The 20,160-nt window shown below is 46.3% G+C and overlaps 1 protein-coding gene across 1 annotated transcript in view; it reads left to right on the forward strand.

The window, feature by feature from the left end:
- DGKG (diacylglycerol kinase gamma) overlaps positions 1 to 20,160 on the forward strand; it is a 155,960-nt gene that overhangs the window by 97,943 nt on the left and 37,857 nt on the right. The window contains exon 20 of the mRNA XM_058556163.1: positions 704 to 794. Within this exon, the coding sequence (XP_058412146.1) occupies positions 704 to 794 (91 nt within the window). The remainder of the gene's footprint in view (positions 1 to 703; positions 795 to 20,160) is intronic.

Consider the following 20,160-nt stretch of genomic DNA (forward strand, 5'->3'; position numbering starts at 1 on the left):
AAGCAAATACAACAAGGTCCACCCCTAAATGAAGGATTCTCATGGCTTAAGCAAATACAATTGAGAAAGCAGTGGAGAGAACTATTGCTACCAAACAAGTCACTTTTTTTTTCTTCTCTTTCCACCTTGCCTGCAAATCTGTGTCTAATTCTCTTCACTCTGCTCCCCCTAATCAGAGCACAAAGTAGCACATATTTTGGCTGGTTTAGTGTAGGGCTATTCCTCTTCTGTCCCAAGACTGTACATCCCTTAAGTCTCAAAAGGCTGTCTGATCTTCCCTTTGTACCCTAACTATATCCAAGAGAGGGCTCTGCCTGAAGTCCCACTGCATTAGTAGTAGAAAGGACAGTGACCAGAGCATGCTGTCATTTGCCACCTCTGGTTAATTTTCATGGAACTCTTCCCTTGATCCAGATACAGAGGCAAGCAGGTCTCTCTTCTGCTCTGACCAACAAGTTCACAGGGCAATTGGCAGTTCACCCGAGTAGCCATGATGTCTAAGAAATGAATGGATTTTTCTTTAAGTTCATAGCAAGAACAGTTGGTAAAACACTTCCATCCCTAATCATCTGATTAACAAGTGCTGAAAACATAAGACTGGGGAATGCTGAGGACTTGGGCCTCCCAGCCCCAGTAGCATAGCTATTTTACACGACCATTTCAGATACAGACTATTAAGCCATCTCTCTGTTTCGTGGTCCAGGATGAAGAACAAGCTGTGGTACTTTGAATTTGGCACCTCGGAGACCTTTGCAGCCACCTGCAAGAAACTCCATGACCACATAGAGTTGGAGGTAAGTTCCCAAGTAAGGAGGAGGTTTCCTGGATCTTGGTTCTGCTCCTGGACTGTCACATACACCCACAGGACATGTCCCCTTGAGTTTTTAAGAGGTGATCCAGGGTGTAGTCCATTTATTGTACCTCCAGTCTGTTCCCAAACACCTCTACAACCTCACTCAGAGGAGGCTCCAATTGCTAGACCTGCCTTTCTTGGTCTGTCCAGGGAGTGCTTGGGGTTCTGGGGCCTAGAGGTCCAGAAGACCCAGGGCCACAGTCCATTCCTGCCCTCAGCCCTCCCCCAACCACAGCTTTACAATTCCTTCTTTTCAGAGAGGCGAAGACTTAGTTGCCACCAGCACAGAGAGAGGAGCTGCTGTTGGGTAGAAGCCATGTCCCAAGCCTGGTAAAAGCCTGGGAACTGATGGCCAGCAGCAGGGGTGAGGGGTATGGGGATTGAGGCCAGAGGTGACTAGACATCCCCCAGCTCACCCCACCCCCACTGTCACAGCTGCTTCAAGGAGCCAACTCCTAGGTACCTAGGTAGACTTTGTGGGTGTGCAGCCTGTGCAGTCACTCAGAAGGGCCCTCCGTCTAATGCTTTTCTGTCACCATCTTGAAATTCTTGATAATTTTTTAACAAAGGCCCTGGATTTTCATTTTGAACCGAGCCCCTCAATTATGTAGCTGATCCTGTTGGTGCACTCATGTTTTACTACCTCTTCCGGCACTTGTAGCAGCCTGCCTCAGACAGTTTGCCTGTTGGCTTCCCTTCCCTGGTTGATAAGCTGCCCACTTCCCAACCCCTCACCCCACTTCTGCTCAGTTGCTCTCATGAAGTCTTCTCACTGCTGTGAGAAGGTCTCCTTGGCCTCTGGCCTCCTGAAAGCCCACACTGCTACGCACACCAGCTCTGTCTCTGCTCTGCAGGACCTCAGGCCCATCAGTTCCCTTAGTTCTCAGCTACAAACCCACCTTCCCGTGGGATTTGGGGCCATAGTCTTGTTTTCACTTGAGAAAAACAAGTGAAAGAGGCCAAAGAGTTGAGCCAGGGTGGGCTCCTCCTGGCCCACCGGCTTTGTCCCTAAGCCTGCATTAGCAGTCAAGTGGGGCCTGGGCATCCCTTTGAGGAGGAGCATTTGGCCTGAAGCAGTGTGGGAAAGCCCCACCACTCCCTGCCGGAAGGGAGCCTGCACTCACAGGGAGTTTTCACAAACAGAACACAAAGCCAGAGATTCTGTGCTTCTATTTGACTCATCTGCCTGCCTCTCCCCGTCGGTTGCTGGGTTACCAACCCCGGGGTGGGAGGATCCGATCCTGGCTAATCCCCTGAACTTTTGGCCAGCTCAGTCAGAGAGCAGAGAGGCCCAGGAGCCAGGGGCATGTGTCCCCAGGTGGTACCACCCCCACCTGGGAGGGGCTGAGGAGCCAGCAGTCCTCTGTTGATAGGTAAATCCACTGCCTGGGAGCTGCAGAGAGGAGGAGAGGGCTGGGCTGGAGACAGAGCTAGGCTAGCAGAGATATGTGTGCGTTTTTCCTGTTGGCATGATCCTCTGGTGGGCTCTCTTTAAATATACCCCCAGTGAGGGACAGCCCTGGCCTAACCACTGCCAGCTGCAGGCACACAGCGGCTGCTTGTTCTCCCTGCAGCTGGCCTTGAAACTGTGCCCAGAATAGAGCAGCTCAGCTCTCCTGCCTCTGTGGCCCGCCCTCCCAGCTCCAGGCTCCAGGCCGGCCATGCCAAAGGTCCCCTCTGGTCCCAGACGCAAAGGCTCTTCCTCAACCGCAGAGGGGGCTGGTGGCCTCATTGCTAAGGATGCTGGTGGCGTCTGGAGGGGATGGGTTGTTCACACTGTAGGTTGTTGGGGGCTTTCTGGAGCACTTCCTGTTTCCCTCTTCTCCCCATAATGGGTCTTTTTAGTATTTATTCATGAGGGTAAGCGGGGGGATCATGTGACAGGCAGCTTCTGACAGGCCGCAGGATTGGGGCAGGCACATTTTTGCATCCAGAGAGCAGTGGGTGGATGGTCCTGTGCCTTGTGAGCCAGAGGGAGACAGAGACAGAAGGGGGTGAGACATGTGAGTGACAGGTGTTAGGAGGCAGCAGAGCACCACAAGTAGATGTGAGAGCATCAGGGGCCTCAGGAAGAGCAGGCAGGGCAGCCACGTTAAGTGACCTTCTAAATGTGGCCACTGCACACCACAGCTCAGGCCTCTGAGGACCAGCCCACTCATCAGTTCAAGGTCAGCGATCCCGAGAATAATTCCATACAGGTATTTATACCACATGTCACCGTTCTCAAAGCCCCACCGCAGCCTTGTTCCCTAGTCACACTACAACCCTGTGAGCTAAGTAGGCCAGGTATTATTATCCCAGTTTCATGGAAAAGCAAGCTGAGGCACAGAGGTTTAGCAGAATAAACAGAAGGAAGAGAAAGTAAAAAGGGAAGAGGAAAAAGTCACATGCTTTGACTGCCTCCCAGAACGTGTCCTCATTTGGCACAGTAACCCAGTGAGGCAAGTATTAGCACATTTTTTAAACAAGGAAACTGAGGCTCAGATACATTAAGTAACTTGACCAAGATTTCATTGCTGGAAACTGGTAAGAGGGAAGATTCTAGGTCTCCCAGAATGAATTTAGCTTAGAACCCAATAAATAGAGATTTGCCTAACAAGTGCTAGAACCCAGTGAATTCTTCAGCATGGATGCACTATCTCTTCCTCCTTTATTGAATGTGGGACCATTTGGTTCCCTTTCAGCTGGGAACCAGGGCAGCTGGGCAGGTCTGCTGAGAAATGCTTTAAAAGAACAGAATACACAGTCCTACTGCTCATTTGAGGAAGAAATGGATGGTAGGAGAGAGGGTCAGAGAGAAAAACTGCCTTAAAGCTTACAAAAGGTTTTCCCACACAGCATGGCATTTTAGAACACGCAGGGCAAATATTAATTTCCTCACATTATGGGTGAGGAACCGGAGGCTGAGAGGTTCAGCGACTTGAGAAGGGGCACAAAGGTAAGGGTTCAGTGGAACAGATACGGAGGTCTATTTAGTTTCTTTGTGTGTGTAGGTGTGTGTGATGCTGGTAAAAAGTTGGATGGTGAAACTTAAAACTAAAATGAGGTAATGCAGGGAAGGTGTCCATTAAAAGTCTCTCACATGGAATACAGCCTGTTTCTCTGAGGCAGTGTCTTGTTGAGAAGAACTAGGAGACTTGGTCCCTTCTCTGAAATAAAGCTTATAGCCCAGTCGACAGAACACGCAAGATCTGGTTAATATAGTACTCACTTAACTAGTGCTAAGGAAACTGGATCCAGGGTCTGGGGAGCCATGGGAGCCAGATCACACTGGACACTGTTTTGGGGGGCTCAGATACTCAGGTAGGGGAGAAGGTGACTCTAGATCTACTGCTCACCTGCAGACACGCAGTCAGGGCTGGCACAGTAAAAGGGGCCTGGCCTGAATGCATAAGGCCTGGAGGTTAGCCCTGTTCTGCAATTAGGTTAAGTAACTTGCTGAACTGTGTGTCTGGGCCTCAGTATTCTCATCTATAAAATGGGGAGGGGTTAGGCTCCTGACCAAAGCTATTATTCAGATTAAAGTTTTCAGGTTTTCTGTTTTTTTTAAGTAAATGGCAATGATACTAAGTGCCTCATGGAATCTGCAAAGCAGCCCCAAGTGGCAGGTGTCGTAATTGCCTTTCCAAAGAAGGGGACAGAAGCTGAAAGAAGGCAAGCTCACCTGAGGTCCACAGCCTAGGAGTGGTCAGGTCAGGCTTCAAATCCAGATTTACCCCAAACCTGGGAGTTTCAGAGTCTAGAGCATAGATTCTCAACCATGTATGGGGCATATCTGATCTGCTTTGATTCACATACTTCCATTTAACATTTCAGATATCATGAGATTTTTACGTTTATCAAAAAGAGAGCCTAAAAAAATACTGCAAATGCTCGCTCTAAATGCTTCCTTTAAGGAACACAGGGGAAGACCTGTGAAAGCTAGTGCTATTCTGGAAAATGGGTGCTCAGTAAGTCGTGGTTGACTCCAATTAAGAAGCCAGCATGTGGGGCCAGCCCAGTGGCATAGTGGTTAAGTTCGCCTGCTCTGCTTTGGCGGCCTGTGGTTCATGGGCCTGGATCCCAGGTTCGGACCTACACACTGCTCATCAAGCCATGCTGTGGTGGCATCCCACATACAAAATAGAGGAAGATGGGCACAAGATGTTAGCTCAGTGACAATCTTCCTCAAGCAAAAAGAGGAAGATTGGCAATGGATGTTAGCTGAGAGCCAATCTTCCTCACCAAATAAAAAAAAAAAAGAAGCCAGCATGTCACCCACATGACTGTCATCATCCCTGGTCTAAGGCAGTCTCTCAGCATCTCTTGGAGTCTCTGACTTCTGTTCCCTTCCAAAGCCACCCTTGATGTTCATTCTAATCTGATTTCACTCAAATAAACAGGTGGGGGATGGGGTGAGGGAGGTGTGCACTGAGTCACTTCCCCCACCCCAGGCCCAGAATAGCCTTGCAAAGGTTTTTAGAAGTGATCACAGTTAGGTGGAGCAAACCAGGCAGGCTTCAACTCGAGCACTTGTTTTACATGCTGTGGAAATTTTTCACTTTACTAGCTAAAAGTAAGAACTTCCAAAATTCCTTGATATTTTATCTGCTTTAAAACAATGTTCAGAAGGGAAAGCTGGCCCACTCCACTAATATGAACCTCTGCATGGGGAACAGTGAGTCCAAATTTGGAAGCTGCTCAAAAAAATCTGTTATCCAATATATCTTGGGAATCTCTGCTCATCAGTTCCGCCCTTTTAATTGAGGATTTTTTTAAAAAAATACAAAAGTCTTGAGAACAGTATATCAAATATTCCCATTTCCCTCTCACTTATAATCAATACTTGTCAATATTTTGTTTTATTCCCTTCAAGTATTTTTGTTTTTGTTTTTGCCTGAGGAAGATTTGCCCTGAGCTAACATCTGTTGCCAATATTCCTCCTTTTCTTTGCTTGAGGAAGATTAGCCTTGAGCTAACATCTGTGCCAGTCTTCCTCTATTTTGTATGTGGGTCACAGCCACAGCATGACTGACGTGTGGTGTAGGTCCACGCCCAGGATCCAAACCCGCGGACCCACGCCACCAGGGCCACTGAAGCAGAGCGCGCCGAACTACATCACGATGCCAGCCCCTCAAGTATTTTTTTAAATCAAAGAAATAAAACATTACAGATGAAGTGAGTTCCCCCACAATCCCATCATGCTCTGCCACTTGCCTTTCTCACTCACCAGTATGTTCTTGAGATCTCTCCGTGGGGATGTCCGTAGAGCTAGTTCATTCCTTTAACTGCTCTGTAGTGCTGCAAGAACACCCCACCCCGTGAGGGTGAGGAGGAGCAGGAATGGGAACTCTCAGACACTGGAAGTGGGAACATTAGTGGTAATCCAGTTTGGAGAGTAGTCTGGCAATAGACACTGAACTGAAGATGCACTTGTAGACCATATGACCCAGCAGGTTCTTCGCAGCCCAGACCTAGAGAATTTCCTGCACGTGAGCTCAGGAGAGGATGAGCACGGAGGTGCAGTGCAGCATTCTTTTATTACAACAAAATGGAACCAACCCAAAAGACTGTGTTATTCTAACACTTGAAAAAAACAGTGTGAGTGAAAGTACTAAATGCCACAAAATTATATGCTTTAAAATGCTTACTTTTGTGTTATGTGAATTTCATCTCGATTTTTGAAAATTTAATTTTACAAAAAGGAGTGCGCTGGGCACAGTGCTAGGGATATTGAATCCATATCATGCTATGGGCCCTGTCTATGAGAATCCCAAATTCTAAAACTAACATTTAGAACAGCCATGTGCATGTAAAGACACTTGAATCAGATTACTTTAAGATTGGGCAGATACCCTTAGCTACTCCAATCCAACTGAGTACCATTATTTTTCAAAAAGAGAAATCAAGGACTTTACAGGTTAAGTCGATTGACCAAGTTCACCCAGCCAGTAAGTGGCAGAAGAAAATCTATGGGCCTCAAGCTCCAACTGAGGGGCGCTCTCTTATTCTGCCTTGGTATCCACCTACGATATTGCACACTCTTAAATCGGAGGGGAAGAGATCTTCAAGCACCTTGGCCTCCTCTGGCGTCACCTAAACTTTCTCAGCTTGGGCAGGTAGAGCCTTTGAGAGCTTGGAGTAATGAAGGTAGGAACTGGCCAAAGGCTCCTCCCATCAACCCAGCTACAGAGATTCTGAAGGAGATGCAATGAAAACATATTCATGAGGAAAGGAAACTTGAGAAGAGAGCTGGGAGGGATTTTGAGTTCTTGGAAAACAAAAGGTGGCAACCTGATGATGCATCAAACCCTAGAGTCAAAAGGAAGGCTGGAGTGGGCCTCAGAGAAACATCCTCCTTCTAGTGTATTCCCTTCCTCCAGCAAGTCCAGCGGCTCCATCATTCCAGCCTTATCCTCATTGTGAGACCACCAGGGCAGCTCTTGCTGCTTCAGACTTCTTGCCCATCCTACAGTTCTCACCGTTCCAGACGCCCCTACCTCAGGTTCTTCCTGCTTCCTCCTACTATGTGCGCTAAACCCTTTTCCTGATGATAAAAGTAATCCAAATTCATGGTAAAACATTTTAAACTATAGAAGGGCAAAAAGAAAAGAAAAGTAATCCACAATATCACCAACCAGGGATCAGCACTGTTATAATGACAGCCTTGTTTCAATCCTGTAATAATATTAGCCCTTGTTCCTTTAAAATCAGGCCTCTGGAGGACCTCTGTGATTCTTTGATTTCTTACATTATCCATTTTTAAACACAGCTCCAGCCTCCCTATCTCTCTACCTCTTTCAGCCATGCGCTGACTACAAGTTTCCTTCACTGATCCTTAAAATCTTTCAGTCTACTAAGAAGAAATTGTTTCTGTCAATTTTCTCTAATAAAATCCTGTTGTTGGCTTGCAGTTCTGACACGTAACTTTTTCTCTCTCTTAAATGACCCTCATTTTTACTTCCTACAAATGTGTACCCCATCTTGCACTTCAAGCCTCCATTCATCCATATGATTTTATTTTCTTGTTCTTTTCCATTTCCTTTGTTCTTTGTGAATTGATTTGATTTTCTTTGTCTTCGGACTCCTGGCTATACACACTTGGTATCTTCCAAGGACTTGGGAATCACTTTTAAGGATGAATTCTCATGCTTACATTTTCACAAAGCAGTGGAGAGATACACAGCACATGGGATCGATGAGGCCCAAGGAGGTCTCAGAAGACCGAGGCACCCTCACGACAGATTCCTGGAAGATTCTCTAGGCTAACCTCTACCCCAGTGAGCTTAACTTTTCTACCACCAATGTCCCTTGGTGAAAGAATAACTTTCCCCAAGCAATGTCTACCAGACAAATGCATCTTTTAGGTAATAAGGAACTGTGAGGCCCTGTCAGTAGGAAATGTATTATTTCTCTTAGATTTTTTTAGAATATTGAAAAGAATTCATGGTCTTCCTCTCCACACTTAGGAGATTTAGGGACCTTGGGGAAGAGAACCATTCCATTCCTTTTCTGCTTCTACAACTGGGTTATGAAACAGACAGAGAATATTATATACCAATATGTCCTGTTGGCTATAGTAGATAGGTCTTTGTTTATCTTTCTTAGTCAGGGAGGTCATCAACTTGCTGATCCCAGTCTTCTATAGAAGAGGAATTAAAAAGGTAGAAGAATTGACTTTTAGAAAGGGCATATAATCTAACAAGGGCTCAGATAAATACCACTGTGCATACATACATGTTCTGTCTCAAGTCCATTAGGATCAACAAATTAATGACAACAGCAGCCACTTTCAGAGCACCTATCTTGTGACAAGCTCTATACTGGCACTTTCATACATTGTCTTATTTAATCCTCATAAAAAATCTGCATGGTGTGTATTATTCCCACAATTTACACAAGGACACTGAGTCTCCTAAAGATAAGTAAGTACTCCAAGATCAGATGAGTTTTAAGCCCACGTGCCCCCCAATGCCACAGCATCTGTCGGAGATGGCCTCTGCGTTACACTTCTGCTTTCCTCCTAATGCATGTGTCTATTGAGTTGGCAGCGGGCTTCCATTCAGGACTTGGCATATCTATTAGGCAGTCAGCTGTCTGAAGCAAGGACTCTATCTTATTCATTCTGTACCCCCAGGCCTAACACAGTGCCTAAAATGAAGTAATTGCTCTATAGTTGTTAATTGTAAAATTGAACCGAAGTGTGAAAAATCCCATCACGAGTGAACACTAATAGAAATTACCACTTGACCAGCCTCAAGTGATACCTTTTTGTTGGGAGCCTCCACAGTAAAAGAGACCCCTCTTACTCCATTTGTGACACAAAGGGAGCGGAGCGATGGCTGAGCTTGCAGCCCTGCACTCAGGCCTTCTCCTAACTGTGCGGTGAGTGGGAAAACCTCCCACGCCCATCTCTGAGCTGTTGCTGGGACCTTTGAAAGCAGCAGAGGGTCTGGGACAACTGTGAACCCAGGACAGGAAATGCCAGAGTTCTCCCACCTCTTTCCCACTGACGAGAGTTAAGATACTGAGTGGGCAGAGCCCATATGGCAGCAAGGGTGCCTGGTGGCTACAGGGTCAGAGGAAGTGGCCCTGAAAGGCAGAAGAGGTCTCCATTCTGAGCCCTCTCTCATGGCCCAGAAGCCTACCTGCCCTTGAGCCCTGCCAGTCCCTATGGCCATCAGCCCTGCTCCATCTGCAGGAAAGTTTGGCCCCTCAGAAAGCCCCGTCCACCCCAAGTTGATCTGCCCTCCCCAGACAGACAGCAGAGCCTGTTAATCTGCATCCAGAGCAAGAATGCTTCAACAGGTTTTTTTAACTTGGGGAAGGTGGAGCAGCGGATAGGAAATGGCTTTGCCCTCTGTCCAACTCTGAGGCAACCCACCACCACGAGCTCTGAGAAACAGCAGTTTTGTTTTGGAACCTGGCACCCAGTGCAGGCTCGCTCCTGGAAATGAATTTGGTCCCCCGCCCCCCATAACTGCAATGCTCTACTTCCAGCCTCCCTGCCAACACCCCCTTCCAGCTGCCCCTCTCAAAAGCACCATTGTGCCCTTCTGGCACAGCAACAGAGGAGGGCTGAAGAGGAAGAAAACATTTTCTGCTCATGGGATGTTCTTAAGCAGGTTGTGTGTACATGGCTTCAATGCTGCATTCCTTGAGCCCACACAAACCCGCCAAAACTCCATCATCCCTGTCACAGATGGCAGCCACTTTCCAGTCTAACTGGCCCGCCACAGCTTACTGTCAGAGAATGCAGAGTACACAGCGGGGTGGGCGAAGCTGGTGGGAGGGGGGTCATGATGACACTTTTTCAGTACAGGACTCTACCCTGACAAAGCAAGGCTGAACATAGACTCTGAATCTCTGAACTGGAAGGAGATTTAGTCCCACTTACACTCAACAGAAAGATTCATTCTGGCACATTCTGGTAAGTGCACATCCAGCCTCCTCCTGTCATGCACTGCATAACAATGTTTCAGTCAACGACAGACCTCATATATGACAGTGGTCCCCTAAGATTAGTACCATATAGTCTAGGTGTGTAGTAGGCTATACCATCTAGGTTTGTGTAAGTACTTGCTATGATGTTCGCACAACAATGAAATCACCTAACAATGCATTTCTCAGAACATGTCCCTGTCATTAAGGGACGCATGACTGTACTCCAAGGATAGAAAGTTCACTACTTTGCCAAAAACTCCTGGGGCCGGCCCAGTGGTGCAAGCGGTTAAGTGCACACACTCCACTGCGGCGGCCCAGGGTTCGCTGGTTCGGATCCTGGGCGCGCACCCACGCACAGCTTGGCAAGCCATGCTGTGGCAGCGTCCCAGATAAAGTGGAGGAAGATGGCCACGGATGTTAGCCCAGGGCCGGTCTTCCTCAGCAAAAAAAGAGGAAGATTGGCAGATGTTAGCACAGGGCTGATCTCCTCACAAAAAAAAAAAAAAAAAAGAAACCTGCTCTATTGCTGGACAGCTCTGACTTTCAGAAAATTCTTCCCAATGTTGAACAGGGGTGCATGTTCTTCATATCCTTCCCTTATCAGCACTTAGCACAATGCTTGGGAAAAAATGAGTGCACGATAAGTGTTTGTGGGATGCATGACTGAATTCTCCTTCCATTGGGCCTATTTCCACGCTTTGGGGGCACACAGAACATGCCTTTTCGCTCCTTCATGTGACTGCCCCTCATAGGGCTGAAGATCTATCTTCCATGTTCCCTATTGATCTTCACTGAGCTGAACATCCCTAGTTCCTTATATCACTTGGGGTACAGACCCATGACTATCTTGACCACTCTTCTCTTGATAGACTCCATTTCTTTCCAGTGTCTTCCTTAAAATGAAGAATGAAATCTCCTGTATTTAAATTACTCCATAAATGGTCTCGTAGGTAACAAAGAACAAGATTAATAGGCATCAAGTACATGCTCTATAAGTTGGATTGTCTTCTTGATCTCGTCATTTACATCTCATATAAGAAACCTGAAGGTTCATGAAGCCTACCATGAACCTAGATAAATTAGGAAAAGAAGGACCTTCCTTAGTTTCACTGAGTCAATGTTTCCTCACCTGTAAAAATGAGGATACAAATACCAACATTGCAGGGTTGTAAGGATTAGACATAAAATATATGAAGTGCCCTGTTCATAATAGTTACTCAATAAATGATATATATTAATATTATCATATAACATTTGTGTGTATTAAATTAGTATCTAACTGCCCATGACAGACATCAGCTCCTAAAATGATATGAAACAGCCCCTCTGAATACAGAGGAAACCACTGTCCTACAAGATTTACCTATGTGCAAGGCCAATTTTTTTGTACATGTAGATAGTACTGGACTGTCTTTCCAATAATGCTATTACCACTCATCAACACCACTCAATTTATCGCCTTTTCTTCCCTCAGGATACACACCAGATTATTAACACTAAACACATTCTCTCTAGTTCTTCTCTAGGGAAAATAGACATCATTGTTTGCCCTGGCTGCTTTTCTTTCACTCCCAGTAAGTTTCTCGATTCTGGCCACAGGCCCTGCCGCTGGGCAGATATCCACTTCCTTCTCAGTGGTGTGCTGGAACCAGCTCGCTTGCTGGTGCATCTCTTCCCAATTCCGCTTTCAGTGATGTCACATTGGTAGCTTAAAATTGGCCATAGTGGAAGTATTTACACCATGGAACACCACAATCAAAGCTTCCTTTTTCTTTTTCTTTTTTTTTTTCCTGGAGATCCTGCTGTTAAGCATTTCGCAGCACACTACTGCCTCTAGCATTGACCTGCTGTGAGCACCTTGAGGACAGCCCCTGTGTCCCATTTCTGCTCCATCCCCAGGGTCTAGCACAGAGTAAGTAGGTTCTCATCATTCTTGATAGATGAATGAATGCTTTTGTCTTCCATCTCTTAATGTCTCTCTCATATAAGTCGTACCCCATGTGCCCTATTCTTGTTACCAGATGTTCACATATAGATTTCCCTTTGCTGTGATCAGAGGACCACTTCTCGCAGACTTGGATTAACCCTCCATATCTCTCCCTAATCAGGACATTCAGTCCACTTCATTCAGTCAATATATTCATCCTGGGGCATTATGGGAATTCATCTGAAAGGAAGGAAACCTTGTCGGTTTTCTTTAAGGAACACCTTGGTTTCCATTTTGGAATTTCTCCACACATTCTTTCTTTCAGTTAACAAATAGTTATATTGGACATCTGGTATGGATAAGACCTGCTAGGAACTATGGATAACACAGAGCTGTGCCACATATGGCCCCTAACCTCTGGGCGCCTAAAGTCTCCTGTGGACAGGCGAATATGCAGAATACATGGCAGAATACACATTCCATATAAGAGAGAAAAACAAAGCCATGAAAATTCAGAGAAAGAGAAGATCAATTTCTAGCTAGAGCATTGGGAAAAGCCTCATAGAGGAGAGAGCTTTTGAGTTGGAAGGGTAGGATTTTAATAGGCACAAAAGAGCTGATGGGTAGTTTAGGCAGGAACAAAAGCAAAGAGGCCCAACTCTGTGGCCAATATGCAGACCAATTCGGGCTACCACGGCTGGCTTTTGCTAGGGCCCACCTAATCCTCTTCTTCAGCTACTCTCTTCTTCCCAAACCAAAGGGTACCTTGGACCAGCCCAGGCTTCCCCATCATCTAACTTACATTCCAATTTGCCAGGCCAATTCACAGAGAAAATATCCTCCCCACTTACCAAAGCAGAAATGCTCCAACTATAAATGAGCACTGCCACTCCCATCCTTACCTGGGCCCTACAGGACCCTGTGGTTGTACAGGGTGGCATATCAGTGCTTTCTCTTCACCTAATGCCTATCAGCCTCCTGTTCCCTCAAAAAAGGGCTAGGGATCTTGGCCAGGTCTTTATGTCAGCCACCCCTCTGACCTTGAGTGTATATCTGAGCCTTTGACATGGAACCTAGGTATCAAGGGAGGCCACCCTCTCCTCCTGCCCATCCCCCTCTCAGCCCATCAGAACCCCTATTCAAGTGTGTCCAGATGTTGTCCACCTCTTCCTCAGCCCTCTCTCTTCCTCCCACTGTAACTGAAATATTGTTTTCTCTAGACATTGCTCAGCATTTCCCTACCCCCCCTCTTCAAAAGATGCCCCCTCCCAGTTCTCACTCGCTAGGGAAAGAAAGGACTCCAGTATCATCCCCAGACCAATGTCCCGCCTCTACCTTCAGCATCTTCTCCTCCACCCATCTACTTTTCATCCTAGGCCTTCTCAACTTCCCCTTCCCCCTATCCATTGACTATCTCCTCTGCCTCAAACATCCATGAAAAACCTTTTCCTCATTTGTATTACCCTTTTAGATCCTATCTTCTCTCTCCAGCCCCGTTTGCCACCTAATCACATAGCTATTCTCACTCTGCCTTCACTACCATCCCGACTCACCCTAGAAACCCTAGTTAAGCCCTCGCTCTTCCAAGAGATAACTGTAATCCAGGAAGGTCACTTACCAACTCCAGGCCTCATGGTTCTCATTTTGGTAATTAGAGATTACCAAATCTAATGTTCCATCTGGCTTTACCATTCTAAGATTCTGTGCTTTGGCCCTCATTCAGCTGCCAAACTGTGTCTTTAGAAAATCACTCACAACCTCATGGTTGCCAATCCAAATGACCAAAGGTCTAATTCCAGATCTGCTGACTCTGATTAGCTATGGGACATTGGGCCATGCCTTTCACCTCTTTAACCTCTATTTTTCTCATCTATAAAATGAGGTGATTGGACTGAATAACCTTTCAAGAATCTTCGGGTCTTTGATTCCATGAGAACACAAATTAGGAGAAGAGAGAAAGAGAGAGATCCTTTTTGGAGAGCGGATAGGGAAGAATTCATGGAGAAAATGGCATGTGTAGAGATTTGGAACAAAAGCACAGACAGGATGCTAGGGTGTCCTCCAGGGTCTCCTACCACTAGGAGACTGTAATAATGGGTCTAGACAGGATCATCATCCACCGATCAATAATTTTATAATGAAAGATTCAGACTGACAACGCCTGAACCACTAACCAATCTGAACATCACAAAAAAATGAGACAAACACACTATGTGCCTCCTAATGAGATGCAATAGGAAATAGCCCCACTGATAAAGAATTCTTGCCAAAAAGTCAACCCTAAATCTGATCAAGCCTCTAGATCTAAAAGTACCAATTTAGTGAAAATATACAAGATAGACTGGGAATATGTTTAAAAGACATCTCAGAGATGCAATTCACAAAATCCAGAATCTGGAATAAGGCTACAGCCTTATTTCTCAAAGTGTGGTCCATCACAGACACCGCATCACTGTCACCAGGGAGCGTGTAGAAATGCAGAATCTCAGGCCTCACCTCAGACCTCCTGAGTCAGAATCTGCATTTGAATAATCCTGAAGTGATTTGTAGGAACACTGAAGTTGGAGAAGCACTGTTGTACAGGACAAATGACCCATTTCCTTCAATAAATATCAAAAGACAAGGAAAAAATTCGGGGAATTTATAGATCAAAAGAAATCTAAGAGACATACCAACCAAATTCAATCTGTAGACCTGTCAGACAAACCAATTATTTTTAAAAATGAGACTATTGAGGAAATTTGAACAATTACTGGATATTTATTGATATTGAGGAATTATTACCTTTTTAAAGAGTGATAATAGTATTGGAGTAATTCTTTTTTTAAGAGTCTTATCATTTAAGGATACATACAGAAGTATTTATAGATGAAATGATAGAATATCAGGGATTTACTATAAAATATTTCAGTCTGGAGGTGGGGAAATAAACTAGGGTAGAGTTAAGGCAAGATCAGCTACAAGCTGCTAATTGCTGAAGCTGAAATTTGACATACATGGGATTTATTATTCTCTCTACTTTCCCATATATTTGGAAATACCCATAAGAAAAAGATTTAAAAAGAAAGACCAAGAAGGAGTCATCAAAGATGGGAGGGACGAATCAAATAACACAGTGGCAGGGAACCCAAGAGAGAAAATATCAAGCTGAAAGGGGACGAATGCCCCCAGAGCCATTGAGGCCTGGGTTACACCTTCCATCTGGCCTGGAAGCGGTCATTCCAGAGAGCAGACAGTCCAATGACAGAATGAACCAAACCGTCTGCGTTCTAAACCAGAGAAAATCAACGTAATCCGCGGCACCGTGAATCGAGGTTAGAAGAAGGGAGAATTTCCTAGTTGCTAAAAACTGAAACAGGTCATCAAATAAATTATGGGATCTCCTTCTCTGAGGACCTACAGAAATAGGATCGACAGGGCTGAAATGGAGGCGGCCTCGCTCGGGAGGGAGGAGGTTCAGATCCGCCGCCTTTTTCAGGTCACCGAGGCCGGCCGGCACCGGGGCGCGGAAAAGCCCGCAGCCGCGGCCGGGAAGCATCAATGCCCTCCCTCACCTCCTCTGCTCTCTGTCCGTCTCAGGGAGCACGGAGGACTTGGCAGGTCCTAGTTCTGCCCAGAATTATGGGGATTTTAAGGATCCGAGAGATGCGGCTGGGGGGTGGGGGGTTGATGAATACGAATTCCCAGTGCGTTTCATTTGCACATGGATGCGCTTTGGCTGCTTGACGCAGTCTCTAGTTACCTACGCCCCGGCCCTCCACCAAACCAACCAACCCACCCTGGCTCAGAAAGAAACCAGAACTATGGGTATTGTCTTCGCAAGGGGGACCAATGTTGAACGCTGCCGACAGCTGCGGGCGGGCGCGGCGCGGCCTGGGAGGAGGCGGGCGCGGGCCGCTCCCGGCCTGGGCTCCGGCAGATTCCTGAACAGCTTCCAAGGAGGCAGGAGCGGGGCTGATGCCGATGCACCCCACCCGACCCGGTGCCTGCAGCGCCGCCTCGGACCCGCGCGGCCCGCCGTCCGGCACCTCGCCGCCCGCGCACGCCGTGAGCAGGATTCCGGGCGTGTGCGCGCTCGCTGCCCGGGACAAGAGCTCTCTGTTTCAGCCTCATACCGGGCTATAAATACCTGGGTTCCGCTGCAGCGCAGCCTCGGCTTGGAGGGGAGCCTGCTAGCTCAGTCCTAGGTTAGGGATGGCTAATGGTGCGCGAGGAACCGCCGCCCTGCTTGAGCTCTCCCCAGGAGCCCCGGGTCGGAGCCGTGGGAGGGGGCCGGATGACGTCATGGAACTGCTGGAGGATTTAGCTCAGAAACCCGCCCGGGAGCGGTCCCGGGGCCGGTGTTCCATTTAAGCCGACAGCGTACCACACTCTCGGCTCCACTTTGCCAAACCCGCACGACAACTTTCCACCTTTCCTGAGACCTAAGCGGGCCTGGGGTTCTGAAGGAAATCAGTGTGTGATGGCTAGGCCAAGAACCCCGGAGAATGCGCACATAGGCGTGGGCTGGCAAGGCTCTCACTAGCATGGGTCGGGCCGAGAGCCCATTAAAACTCTTCATGCAAGGTCTCGGTAGTGGGAGCATGATTTCAGGCCAAAATCCCTACCCTCATTTTACAAATGAAAAAATTAAAATTCTGTAAACGTTTGTAAAATCAAAATTTACAAATTAAAGCTCAAAAAGGTTAAGGAACGAACGCAGGATCACACAGCCGGCAAGTGACAGAGCTAAGATTTAAACCCATATCTCTGTGTCTTCAAGCCCAGGCATGCTCTTTCCAAGACACTGCTGTTGCCTCTCAGTTTTCAAATAGGTGCATTCCAAGGGTGGGGGCATCTCCATCCGACAGTCTCCAGGCTCCCCCTGCTTTTTCTATTCTATTTGTCCCAGTCTGCTTACCACCCAATGAAATAATGTGGGAAGGGGACAATCTATCAGAAAGCAGAATGAGGATTGTTTGCTCTTCCAGAGAGAGAGGTTAACAGCTTACCAAGTTAATAGCTAACACTCCTAGCTTGTTTTGACTGGAGAGGGAGGGGACAGGGTTCACTTAAAACTGCAATAGGGGGGCCAGCCATGTGGCCTACTGGTTAAGTTAGGCATGCTCTGCTTCTTCTGCCTGGTTCCATCCAGGCATGGACCTGCACCATTTGTCAGTAGCCGTGCTGTGGCGGTGACCCACATACAAAATACAGAAAGATTGGCACAGACATTAGCTCAGGGCCAATCTTCCCTAGCAAAAATAAGAATGTGTTAGGGAAGAAAGGTGATTTGTTGAATACTATGTGCAAAGGACTGTGCTTTGCTAGTGGTATACATTTTTTTTTACAAAGCTAGCACAGAGGCAATAATAACACTGATATCCAACATTGATGTGCCAGGCACTGCTCTAAGTACCCCACAAGACAGAGTAATGGTGGGAGATCTCAATTATTCAAACCACAGCTGGAAGTTTAATTTTGCTATAAGTCTAGCATCAGCAAAAGTCCCAGTTTGCCTCATTGACTTTTGTCTCCAAAGTAGGACCTGGCATCTGACTGCCAGGGTTTGCATCCTACCTCTGCCAGCTTGTAAAGTGGAAGTTGTGCAGCCTTGAGCAAGCACGGTAACCCCTGTGAGACCCTGTCAGTTGAGGGTAGCAGTAGTGCCTCCCTCATTGCATTCATGAGGACCCCAAGAGACTGTGTAGGTGAAGGACCAGCCGAGTGTGCAAGGAAGCTCTTGCCAAGCTTGAGCAGCTAATATAATTATTTTTACCTCTCAGAGGGGAGAGGGCATTTTGATTAACAATGAATAAATTGAGGTGATGTGGTGGAAGTAACTACAACCAAGAAGAAAAATGACTGTGTTGTCTAGGAGGTGATAAGGATATGAGAAGACAATGCTGGGCACAGAGTTGAGCAAAGCTCATTTCAGAGGGTTTGGAGAAAAGAAAAGTCTGACCCAGTGGGATTCTAGCCTAAATCCCTAAATAAGAATATGTGTGTAAAGGATGGAAGACATTCCAAAATAAATTTCTAACAATTCATTAATCCTATTGAGAAGAAAAAGAAAAAGAGTTTCAAAAAAAAAAGAATCACAATGATAGCAACAGGGAGCTCTGAGTGGCGCGCATGCTGTCAGGGGACTGTACACATGCACGCAAAGGCAGGGCGTGGGCATGCAACCAGACATGAATGCACAAAAGCAACTCAGACCTGCAAGCCTGGCTTCAGGCAAGCTGAAGACTAAGCAGAATGTAAGACAGGGTTTGAAGCAAAAAACAACATGGAAAGCATAACTCGTTAGGACTTGGCCATTCCGAAAGAGTTTTTATCTTTTCCAGAGACAGCAGCTCTAACTAAAAATGGAAGAACAGATGCTAAAGGTGAGTACCAGAGCCCAAGGTAGATCAATGGAGAACTGGCCTTGGGAAACACACACATTTGAATCCAAGTTGCTGGACAAGCCTATAGATGTCATTCAGGGGCCACTTTGACAAATCTAGAAAACAGAGTAGGTTCCATCCGATAAGAGGCAAACACAAACGCTCCAGTTTTCAAAAAATTAGAAAAGGGTACATTCTGGAAACCACAGACTGATACACTTCATCCTATCCCTGGCAAGATTCTGGAATAGATTATTAACCAAGTATTTGCCCTTTACACACAGATATTAGTGACTTATTATGAGTTCTCTTATTCTTTTTCTGATAGAGGTTGTAGGGTGTAGCCTTGGAAATGCTATTTGATCTCAGCACAATGTCTTATAGTTTAGTGGAAAGAACACAGGATTGAGGTTTAAAGAACTGGGTACTAGTCAGGCTCCACCATTAATAAGTTGGGTGACCACAGGCAAGTTCCTTAACCTCACTGGGCCTCATTTGTGAAAATGGGGCATGTTGTCTTAGGTCCCTCTCATCTGTAAGTTCCATGATCCCCCCTTGTAATGAAAAATGGGCTGAGTGACAGTCCAGTCCAGAGGATGCAACTCTGATAGTGCAGCCACACCCCAAGGGCTGTTTAATGCATGATATCTGGTGTGTTAAACTGACCAAGGAGATGGCTTGGTCCCTGTTTTTGCCCTTTGTATACTTGTATTAATGACTTAATCCCCAAATGATAGGAGAGCTATGGCAAAGGGTCATAGAATGAAAATTTAAAGTAAACTAGATGGACTGGAGGAGGCCTAGGCTGAAAGCCGGATGAAATTAATTGACATAAATGTAAAGCTCTATGTCTAAGTTATTAAAAAAAATACCTACACAAGGTCAGGGTAGGGAAGAGCTGGCTGAGAAGTAGATGATGGGATGAGGGTCTGGATGACTGAGATGACCATCCATTCAAGCTGAAGCGATTCAGCCATTATCTAGCTGCTAACAAAAGAGTAGTGCAACTCTGATCATATTTAACAACAAAGATGATGATAATAGTGACTTGTGCTGAGTCCTTACATGGGCTTCCCACATTATCTCATTTCTGCGGCATGATAGTGTCCTAGGATCCCAGCACAGGACGTGCTGGTGCCGTTGCTGCCTGCGCCATCAGATCCTGTCGTTGATGTTGTTTTCAATGCTGGGGGTCTTACAGAGAAGGAGAGTAACAAACTGTAGTGTGTGCAGAACAGGGCACCCAGGATGGGGAAAGTCTTAAAACCAAGTCCCGCAGGAGGAGGCTGAGAGAGTTGACAGTGCTCAACCCAAAGGAGGCACAACCAAGTGGTGGTGTGAGAAGGAAGACAATAAAGGAGTGGTTAAGACTTAGGTTCTGACTGCCTGCTGTCAAATCTGTGTACTTCCATTAGTAGGTTGTATGACTTTGGGCAAGTGACTTAACGACCTCTGTGCCTCAGTTTCCCCAAACGTAAAGAGGGGGTAGTCATAGTAACTAATTTATAAGATTATGATGAAGGTAATAAGTGAGATGTGTATAAAAGCTTACCTGGCAAATGGCAATGCTTAATACATATGTACAATGA

The sequence above is a fragment of the Diceros bicornis genome, chromosome 15 (genome assembly GCF_020826845.1).
Source record: "Diceros bicornis minor isolate mBicDic1 chromosome 15, mDicBic1.mat.cur, whole genome shotgun sequence".
Lineage (NCBI taxonomy): Eukaryota > Metazoa > Chordata > Mammalia > Perissodactyla > Rhinocerotidae > Diceros > Diceros bicornis.